Source organism: Dendrobium catenatum, unplaced genomic scaffold (assembly GCF_001605985.2).
Source record: "Dendrobium catenatum unplaced genomic scaffold, ASM160598v2 fragScaff_scaffold_1638, whole genome shotgun sequence".
NCBI lineage: Eukaryota > Viridiplantae > Streptophyta > Magnoliopsida > Asparagales > Orchidaceae > Dendrobium > Dendrobium catenatum.
In genome coordinates this window covers 1958141-1969509 of record NW_021320100.1, presented here as the reverse complement: position 1 = coordinate 1969509, position 11369 = coordinate 1958141, and the positions used below count along the sequence as shown (strand labels likewise).

General features: G+C 31.2%; 1 protein-coding gene across 1 annotated transcript; it reads left to right on the top strand.

The window, feature by feature from the left end:
- Positions 1–8214: 8214 nt before the first annotated feature.
- On the top strand, positions 8215–10891 carry LOC110113196. The gene is made up of 2 exons (XM_020845664.2): positions 8215–8457; positions 10208–10891. The coding sequence occupies exons 1-2, from the start codon at positions 8290–8292 to the stop codon at positions 10748–10750; spliced, it is 711 nt and encodes a 236-aa protein (XP_020701323.1). The 5' UTR covers positions 8215–8289; the 3' UTR covers positions 10751–10891.
- The last annotated feature ends 478 nt before the right edge of the window (positions 10892–11369 follow it).

Below are 11369 nucleotides of genomic sequence, written 5' to 3'. Positions count from 1 at the left end.
CGAGTGATATTCATAAGTTTTTGGTGAGTTCTACGATGACGGAGTATGATTTAACAGTGGGTCTCTATTGTATTACTACATGTGATCAGTGATATAAATTGAGACATATATGACTATTGGTATATCTTGTCTGACTTCGATAATCATATGATTCTTTGCTCCCTGTCGAGTGCTATCCATGAGTCTTTGGTGAGTTCTACGATGGCGGAGTATGATTTAGCAATGTGTCTCTATTGTATTGCTACACATGAGTGATATAAATTGAGACATGTATGACTATTAGTATATCTTGTCTAACTTCGATAACCATCTGATTCTTCGCTCCCTATCGGGTGATATCCATGAGTCTTTGGTGAGTTTTGCTATGACTGAGTATGATTTAACAATGAATCTCTATTGTATTACTACACGTAAGTGTGTGACTATTAGTGCACGATATTTAACAACTTCTTATTTGAGAAAGAGTGATGACCAATACAGATAGTTCTCATAGGAGGAGAAAATTATTATATCATGCATGTATGACATTAGGGAATGTTGAAATACTTTTAAGTGATTAAGGCTTTGTTTGGGACGACATTTTTACTGCTTCTTGAAACAGCTTTTTAGTACAAAAAATTTAATTTTATACTAAAAAGCTGCTTCAAGAAGCAAGAAAAAAATTGTTCCAAACGAAGTAGAAATTGAAATTGAGTAATGGTGTATTAAGATCAACTTTGACTCGCTTCATAATAATCAATTTTTCAAAAAGTACGGTACCTCATTTGTCTTTATAAATCTATAAGGATAATTAGTGTTCTAATTAAAGCTTAATAAGTGGGTGGAGCCTATTTAAGTCCCGCTAATCAAATATCAATCAAAGAATTTGGATTATAGGCCAAATCATTGTACTTTGAGAAAAGATAATACTTCCCCCATTAAGCTTATACCCCAATGCCATTGAATTTTTTCACTTAAATGAATGGATGGATATATGCCTTTTTGTTTAATCTTAAAATATTTAGAGAGAGAGAGAGAGATACAAATTGATTTTTTTGTAAAATAATAGTACCCTAAATTTAGTAAACTTATGAATGAGCAATCTTACATCTAAGTAATTTTATGAGTACACAATCAGGGGCGGAACTGTTGCTTTATTAGGGGGGGGCAATTGACCCCCCTTAAAATTTTTTTTTTATTAGAGAGAGGGTTATTAGGTAATTTGACATCAAAAACTCTTATTTTGCCCCCCCTTTGACCTAACCCGCCGAAATCAGGCAAAGAAATTCAGGTGATTCGCGAAACTGCGCAAGACGGCGAGTCGGCAAGAGAGGCTTTGAAACTTCGTCGGCTTCGAGTTCGCAACTACGCAAGAGGCTTTGGGACTTCGTCGCTTCGTCCGTTCGTCGGCTTCGAGTTTGGCTTCGTCGCCTTCGGCTTCAGGAATCAAGATTCAGGAGATCTAAAATCTAGGTAAGTTTTGATTTATGAATACATTGCTTATTTGCTTGATTATCTTGTTTGTTATTTTTTGATAGATTTGCTGTTATTTTTTGAATGTTTTGTAAGTTTTGATTCCGACATCAACTTGATTTACTCTAGAAATAATAGATTATAGATTCTATGCAAAACAGCCATTTAGAAAATCTTTGTCAGTATTGCAGATATGAAATGAAACTTGTTTATCTTCCCTTGTTTACTATGATATATTCAGTTTATATTACTTGTTTGTTGCATTCTAGGTAATAATCAAAATGATATAACACTTAAATCACGTGAGAATGAGACTTCATTTCTGGCTGCACCTATTTCATTCAACAACAAAAACCTTCATTCATGGATTCAAACAGCTTATAGGTCCTGAGAGCAATTGAAGTATTGAACTGGTTATATGAACATGTCATTCCTTGTTAGGGAGAAAGGTAGTCTTGGGATAAGCCAAAGTGCATCTAATTCTATTTATATCAGAGAATTGGATTCAACATTTTAATTTATTTGTACATTTAAATCTTTAAGAAAACTACTTTCCTTTCCAGTAGTATGGTCCTCATATTAGACAAAATTCTAGAATTCTTGTTTTGTGTTAGAAATTGTTATTTTGCTATTTCATTAATTTTGAAATTGTTATTTAATAAATTTCATTTTAGGGTTTAGGAAAATGGAGCGTTATTTAAAGAGGAAAGAGCGAATAGAAATTGACATTAACAATCTTCCAGCAGATCCAAGACTCCGAACTCCTATTGGTTCAAATTTCCAAACAACGACTACAACTTTTAAGGGAGAATGGATGGAATGGTTTACTAGATGAAGTGTCACGTTTTTGTGGTGTTTTTGAAGTTGTTGTTCCAAACATGAATGAAACATATAAAACTCGTCGTCGATCAGTAAGAGGGGGTGAAGATAAAACAAATTTACATCATTATCGTGTTTATTTATTTTATACAGTAGTTGACATGCAATTTCAAGAGCTAAATAATCGCTTTTCTGAATCAAGTGCTGAGTTACTTCTATGTATGTCATGCTTAAACCCAAGTGATTGTTTTCGTGCTTATGATGAGAGGAAATTGATATGTCTAGCAGAGTTATATCCAAGTGATTTTTCTACAATTGAGATTATTGCTCTTAAAAATCAATTAGCAACGTACATTATCGATATGCGGACTAGTGAAGAGTTCTCCTCTCTAAGAAGTATTGCTGATCTTGCAAAGCAGATTGTTAATTTCAAGAAGAATGATGTGTATCCTTTGGTTTACAAACTTATTACTTTATCATTAACCTTACCAGTTGCTACTGCTACGGTGGAGAGAGCATTTTCAGCCATGAAAATTATCAAACATCGATTGCGTAGTAGGATGGGTGATGATTGGCTCAACGATTGTCTTGTGCCTTACATTGAAAAAGAAGTATTTGATTTGATTCCCAATGAAGATGTTATCCAATATTATCAAAAAATGCAAAATAGATTGATAAAATTGCAATGATTTTCAATTTTCCTATCATAATGGAAATACAAGATTTCATTTTGAATTATGTCCTCTTTTTTTTATATTAGTCTATTATACTAAGAAAATTATGCCCCCCCCCCCTAAGATGAAAGGCTGGTTCCGCCCCTGTACACAACTTTCAAAGTATTTTAATTCATGAGTCAAGTAACATTCCAAACAGGGGCGGAACTGTGTAGTATAGTAATGATTATTTGTAATTTATCCCCACTTAATTTTATTTTTTGCCCCCAACAAATCTTTTTTTCACACAATTTGTCCCTCAAAAAATCGAAGAGCCTCTTGGTCTCCCACTATTTTCATCTAATTATGTTGAATTTTTCTAAGATTAACAATTAAGCATGTGAAAATAATTATATGCAAAATAAATTAATTTTACAACCTTATATATATATATATATATATAATTCTTTTTTATTTTTTTATTTTTATATTGATATTATTTATTCTTTATTAAAATAGAAGCGTAGTTAATCACATTTATTTCTTTATTCATCTCTTTATAGATCTAATTTTTATAAAAAAAAAATAAATTACATTGGGATATTATAATCAAAATATTATCATGCAACAACAACAACAAGCCTTTATAAGTTGGAAGATTTTTTTCTGCTATGATTATTATAAAAAATCGACTATTAAATAGAATTAACGATCATTAGATAAATGACACTTTAGTCACATTGAGAAAGAAATATTTAATTATATTGATATTGAAGTAATCATTCAAATTTTCAAAACCTGAAGAGTGGGTGTTCTAAAGTGTAAGTTTTTTATCATATTGTATTTTATCTCTATAAAATAACATATTCAAAAAAAAAATTGTTAATGGGGGGGCAATTAAATAAAACCCTTATAATAAAGACAAAAAAATACCTAAATAATAGTGTAATGAAAAAAAAAATTCCCCCCCCACTAGCCATAATGAGGTTCCGCCCGTGCCTACTATGATGTTGTTTTTTACAATCACTTTCAAAAAATTATTTTCTCCAGAATAACTTTATAACCACCTTTATAAGTAAACTTCAATCATTCCAAACGGAACTCTAAAATTTGAAAATCAGAAAATTGTTAGTATCAACATAGCAAACTAATAAAATTCTCTCAAGAACTCATTTTATTGTTTTATCAATTAAAAAAAACATTCATAGAGTATCGTGATTTGGGGACAATCAATTGAAGATTCCAAGGTAGAAGTAACATTCTTTTGTTCCTTTGACCTTTGTGGACAAAGTGTTATGGTAGAATCATAAGCTTAGCACAATGCGAGAACATAGATATATCCCACTAATAAATAATATTCATGACAAGGCGAGCACCATCTGAAAGAGGAGCTAAAGCTAGCATTTGGTGCATGGCTCGTCATCCATAAAGCTCAGGCCATGGCAGCTTTAACTCCTATATATCTCTTCCACTTTTCCTGAATTCCCTCAAAGGCGTCCAGGTTCATTTCTCAATAAAAAAATTTGGGTGGAATATTCTTAAATATAAAGATTTAGAGATTAGATTTGTAAATATAAAAAAAATTTATGGTATGTGATATGATTTCTGAAAAGTCACATGATATACATGAATCTCTATGCAATTTTTAAATTAAAAAATTTAAAAATTAAAATCATGATCATATTAACTTCAAATTCGACATGTTTATAGTCGAATCGAGTGGCTCGATGAGATAAATCCAACGAGCCCAAGATCACTCAATTTCAACATCTTTAAGATACTTTAATGTTGATAAAATATTTTATGATCAAGAGAATCGAAGTGAATTATATGATAGATTGAGTGTTTTAAATACTTGGTTCAAATTACTAAAATGCACATCCCAAGAAGCTTATAAATAGAGCTCTATTCGATCTCCACATGAAGGGAAGAAAGAAAGGAGAAAGCTAAAGAGCTCTCTTGTATTTTCTAGCTATCTTCATCAACAACCACCACCAATTATTGTCAGTGACGGATCCAACTTCTTTTTTTAGGGCAGACAAAATTAATAATAATAATAATAATAATAAATAATAATAATAATAATATTAATAACAAATAGTAATAATGATAAAATGTTTTTTTTTTAATTTAAGTAATATAATGCTATCAAATTTATAAGAGGAAATTTTTATCATTTAACTTTCAATATAATTGATTTTAATTATAAAATTGGAGTATAATCATGTAAGTTATGTTGAATCTATACTCCAATTTAGAGAACAGTAATAATAAATTAGCTAAAAGTTATCTAATTTAGAAAAAAAAGAAATAATTAAATCATAAAATATGCATGATAACTTGCATATAAAAGCTTCAAAGAGTCCTACACATATATCCATGGAAGAAAAGAATAGGAAAAAAATCCAAAAAATAAAAATAAAAATAAAAGTTATCATTTCCTAAAGTTGATTGCCTGCTACATAGCCATTCCTAGGACTCTTCCATCCATGCATTGTCAAATTCAAGGCAATACAAACCCAACTTATTAGCCAATAGTCATTTCTTTCTCCATTGGATAAAACTTATCTGTGACTTTTATAGAAACTAGAGAGTAAGCACCTTACATTTTTTATAAGATAAAGATATTATTCAATGAGTATCTTCAACAATTTGGGCAAAATATTTTTTTTAGAGGGATCAAAATTTTAAATTTGTCCTTTATAAGTTTTTTTTTAGGGTGGGCATTTGTCCATCATGGGCTCTATGAGGATCCGCCCATGATTATTACCACCGACAACCACCATCGCCGCCGGCGATCACCATCAATAATCACCACATATCTAGAATTATGATAAAATTTAACCTTGTTGCTTGGTATAATTGTTCGTCTATGGATACTTACTTTTTTATAATCCTTAATGACGAAATCAAGCACTGTTATTGGGAGTCAATTGTTCATATGTGAACAATTGATTTATGTTAACCTTCATAAAAGGAATCAGACACTTATTCTTAAATAGTCATTTTGTTCAATTGTGATGAATGGAGAATTCTTGTATATTTTTATGTATAGTTGATTTTTCATTTGAGTCAAACCCTATGGTTTTTTTTTTTTCTTTTTAGATTTTTCACGTAAAAAAATTCTGATCTTACTGCTTTATTTGTGCTTTTTGAATTTTTATACAATATTGAGATGTAAAATACACATCCTACAAATTAAAATTTTCTAACATGTAAAATTATGTATATGAAATTTCTAATTTTGTATCATGATAAACTTATTTTAAAATAAGTGCAAACTAAATTTTAATTAATTACTCAAATTTTATACTCATTTTAAAATACAATCACCAATTCAGAAACTCATTATAACTAATTTCAAGGGGAATTTAAATATATACCACTCAATTTTATTTTATTTTTTTTACATATTTAGCACTTACAGTTCACTAACTAGCATAACACTTAAATTTTTAAATAAAAAATAAAAATATCACTTACCCCTCAAAACTTCACACATGCACATCCATATCCTATCATGAATTTTTTGTCATTGAGTTTCTCATACCATTGGGCCCATTATTAGCTTTACACGCTATCAATTTCTTCTAGGGGTGTCAAAATCGGGTTGCGACTAAGATTCGGGTCGAACCCGATAATGATATGTTACTGTTTGAAACGACCCGAGCCCGACCAGTTTTTACAAACGGATAAGAAATCCTAACCCATACCCAACCCACACTGGTTATTCGGTTGACTCGACCTGACCGACGAACGGACTGCGGGCGGATATAAGCGGGCTAGCAAAACGCAAGTAGGGTGCAAAGTCTTGACTCTGGAGGGAGGGATCATGCTATGGTAGTGTGGTGCAGGTTAGTTTCCGAATCAATCTGAGTTGATTTCTAGGTTTCAGGTCAACCAGAATCCGACCATATTTTATAAACCAGTCTAAAAATGAAATTCAAACTTGACACATCTTGAAAATGGGTTTACCAGAACCCGAAATTTTTTAAGTCAGGTCAGGATCGGGTCAAATATTGACACCCCTAATTTTGTTGTCATGTTTGTGTAACACTAATTTCATCACAGACCTTCCCAACAAAATGTCCAAGCTCTGCTTGCACGTAAATATGGAAGTTTAACCTACAGTGAAACACTATAGGAAACTCGTTGTTTATCGGCAGTAGTAACCGGGAAAAATCTCCTGAACAGGCGGCTGTAAACTGACCACCAGACATACCACCAATTTTTCTTTAAACGTCGACAATTACCGGCTATTTGGCCTTTGATTTTAAGTGATTCCTTTCTGGCGGTCCAGACCGCCAGATAACAGCCGGTAATTGCCCTAAAATTGTGGAAATTGGTGTAAATAGATGGGGACTGCCATTTTTTTTTTTTACAAATGCTACAGATTTCCGGCGGCTAACCGGTGGTTTAGCCACCGAAAACTTTGATACCAGACGGCTTATTTAGCAGCTTGACCGCCAGCTATTGGGACGTTTTTAATGGTCGGTACTGCACAATTAGTTAAACGGCGGTTTGCCCGTCAGAATTTACCGCCTGTTTTGCCACCAGAAAGTCGCCGGAACCTTTGACTGTCGGAAATTAGCCGTCGGAATTCCTTTCCTATGCGGTTAATTTATTCCGGTCAACCGTCAGAAATTTTTAAAACCACTTGAAAACTAACTTGAACCGCCAGAATTGGCCGCCGGTAATTTACAATTTTTTTGTAGCGAAAGAGGGGGATAGCAGTTGAAACCCATTTCACATGAGATCCCATCATGACATTCTCATCTCTTGTGAGATCTAATCAGCAGGGCAGATCCTTCTTTTTTCAAGGTGGACAAAAAATTTTTTTTTGGTGGGAATGAGCAAAAGCGCTTAGGATTGATAAAATTAGGGCAAAAGAAGATTTTTTAGGGGTGAGAAAAATACCCAAAATGATCAAAATATTTCAAAATATCCCCTCTAAATATTTAATATTTTTTTAGAGGGTGGGCATTTTGCCCACCCTTAGTACATGCATGGGGGATCCGCCCATGCTAATCAGACTTCCTCTTTATTGTAGTCGAGGGTTTCTCTTTAATGAAGCAAAAAAAAAAAAGTTTATTATATAAATATTAAAATTTAGATATTAAGTATATAAATAAAAAAATTTTCGGGTGCTATACATATAAATTCCATTTTTTATTCATATCCTGAAACAATTTTTTTTTCCTTTCCCTATCTCTCAATATATATAAATAGTCTACAATGCCTTCAGTTACAAGAAGAATTGACTTGAAACTAGACAGAGAGAGAAAGAGAGAGAGCGAGCGAGGAGAGAGAGAGAGAGAGAGAGAGAGAGAGAGAGAGAGAGAGAGAGAAGGAGGGACTGAGGAGGATGGTGTGGAGAAAGAGCTACATGGATCTTGTACTAGTTCCTGTGAGCCTTCTCTTCTTCATCATCTACCATGGCTGGCTTTGGCACAAGGTTAGGACACAGCCTCGCCGGACCATCATCGGAATGAACTCAGCCGGCCGCCGGCTTTGGGTCCGTTCGATAATGAAGGTATTTTAATATTCCATTATGTTTTCTATACCTTATTAGCATCAAAATATGTAAATGATTCAGTCAAAATATTCTCCTTAAAATTTCATCTGATAAATTTCAAAATACAAATTTTTTAGCCTTTTTTCTTATGTTTGGTGCTTCCATTTATAACCTTTATTTCTAATGCAATTTGTCCGCTAAAATTTGTTTTTTTTTTAATGTTTTGAGGTATTTTAAGCAAATTTAATTGCAAACTAATCTCTTAATTGGAAGCTTAAGCTTTATACTCATAGGTTAAGATGAAGTATAATTTTTTTAAGGAAAAAATTAGATCATGTTTCATTTTGATATATTTTATTTTATTTTGAAAATTGTAATATAAATTTAATTAATTATATTTATTTTAAATTATATTTAATAATTTTAAGACTCAATTTAAATAATTTTTATCTAGATATTTTGAAATATATTTTTTATTAAAATTTTGAGATAATTATAATATTATGTTTACTTTACTCATAAATTTTTAAAAATATTTATATCAAAATATTCTGAGCTATTAATTTGTATCAAAATGATGCTATTTTTTGCTCTGTTTTCTTAATTCAGAATATCACATATTTTCGCTCAATATAATTAAGTTATTAGATAATTTATTTAAAGTATTAGACAAATATATTTAAATTATTAAAAAATATAGTTAAAATTTCAGACATTCATAAATAAAATCATTATAAAAAATAATTTGAAAGTCTTAATAATTTAGCAGCATTTCTTTACCAATGTAATTAAATTTAAAATATTTATATTTTATTGAAAGATAACGTATAAAATATAAAATTAAAGAGGTGTGACAAAAAGTGCAACCCCAACCAAAGCTAAGCTTTGGTTTGGCATAACTTTCTTACTGCTTTGTAAAGTTGTTGTAGAGAAAAGAAATTTTTATAGTTATTGTAGAAAATAGCTTTCTATTACAAAATTACTTTGAAAGCAGCAAAAAATAATGGGCAAATAAAATTTGTTTTTGCGGTATGAAAAGCAAAATAATAAAAAATTTGTCTCAAATGAACCTAAAATTTATGACTCAATGTTATATGTAGTTTTAAAAGTAATTTTACACATAAATTTTATAAAAAAATTACACATAAATTATGTTTAATGTAAACAAAAATACATCATAAACTTGTTTTATATTTTTAATTAAATAAAAAATGTAATAAATGCATGCACGAAATTTGGTTAATAATTATAAAAAATAGTTTACACTACAAAATAATGATGGTCAAACTCTATTTCTATCCCGTAAAAAATGAGAAATTATTCTGTGCGAAGACCGGACGTCGAGAACCGTTCCAAATTTGTTGTGCTTTTGTAAATACTCAGAAAAAATGCAGCAAATATTCAATTATGAATGAGTTTTTACTGAATATTTGTTGTGATTTTGCAAATCCTAACTAAATGCACAGCAAGTACTTAATTATTTAGTAAAGATTCACTAAAAATGCAGCTAATATTCAATAAAAATGCAACATATACTAAATAAATACTCGAAAAATATTCACAATATTTATTACATTTTTACTAATTAAGCATTTACAAAAACACAAGAAATGTTATTTAGAAATGCAACAAATCGGGACGATTCTCACTTGTCGCCGTCCGGTCACCACATAGAATAATTTCTCCTAAAAAACTACACTACCTCACACATCCGCCAAATTATTAGTTTTATTTTCTATTTCAATCATTATTCTTCTAAAAACCACAGGACTCAGACAAGAAAAACGTGCTAGCAGTACAGACACTAAGAAACGCCATAATGAGCTCAACCTTAATGGCCACCACCTGTATTCTCCTCTGCTCAGCTCTTGCTGCAGTCTTAAGCAGCACTTACAGTGTTAAAAAGCCAATCTCAGACTCCATTTATGGAGCTCATGGTGAGCTCATGGTCGCCCTAAAATACGTTTCTCTTCTCCTCATCTTCCTCTTCGCCTTCATCTGCTACTCTCTCTCAGTTCGCTTCACAAGCCAAGTTAGCTTTCTCATCAACACTACTCCACTTTCTTCTACCTCTCCAGTAATTATCACAGCTGAATATGTTTGTGACCTACTGGAGAAGGGCTTTTTACTTAATACTTTTGGAAATAGATTGTTCTATGCTGCTCTTCCTCTACTGTTGTGGGTATTTGGGCCTGTTTTGGTCTTTATATGTTCGGTTGTTATGGTTTTTGTGTTGTATAGTCTTGATGTGCTGTGTGAAGGGAAAGGAAGTGGTGGTGAAGAGAAAGGTGAGGAATATTTCAAAGTGTGATATATAGTACTGGATTAATAATGTATTTTATTTTATTTTTATAAATGTTGGTGGTGAAGCCTTTGTAGTGCTGGTTTATGTTGTATGCCTCATCATCCATTAAGCAATTGGATCATTTTATAAAGAGCTAGTACTTATGAATTGAAGAGGTGTGGGAAGGTGGAGGAAAGAGATTTTTGAATGAATATTCTATGAGGAATGTGTAAAAATATATGATTTTTTTTAAAAAAAATTTAATGCATTTGATTTGTGATTGAGAAATTTTTTTATGTTTAATGATTAATTGTTTGCAAATTTGGTATGAATTTATGATTATAAGAACTTGAATTTTAACAAATTTATAGTCAAATTGAACGAGACGAATCTATCGACGTTACAATTGATCTGATCCGACTCCAAATGAACTCAAATCAAGCACTTGAATGATGATTAGAAGATTTTGAATAGAATTTGATGGACAAAATGACTTCTAATTATAGCATTATTATAGTTAAATCGAGCAGCTCTACGGGACAGTTTGATTTTATTATTATTAAGGCATTCAAATGTTTAATAAACTATATGATCAATGAGATCAACATAGACTCTATGATGTAGTACTTCATCCTAGTCAAATTTA

What these genes read in the sequence shown, in the direction of transcription:
- LOC110113196 (XM_020845664.2), top strand. Translation starts at nt 8,290, where the DNA reads ATGGTGTGGAGAAAGAGCTACATGGATCTTGTACTAGTTCCTGTGAGC. An exon ending in GGGTCCGTTCGATAATGAAG is followed by an intron (nt 8,458 to 10,207) that starts GTATTTTAATAT and finishes TAAAAACCACAG; the next exon opens with GACTCAGACAAGAAAAACGT.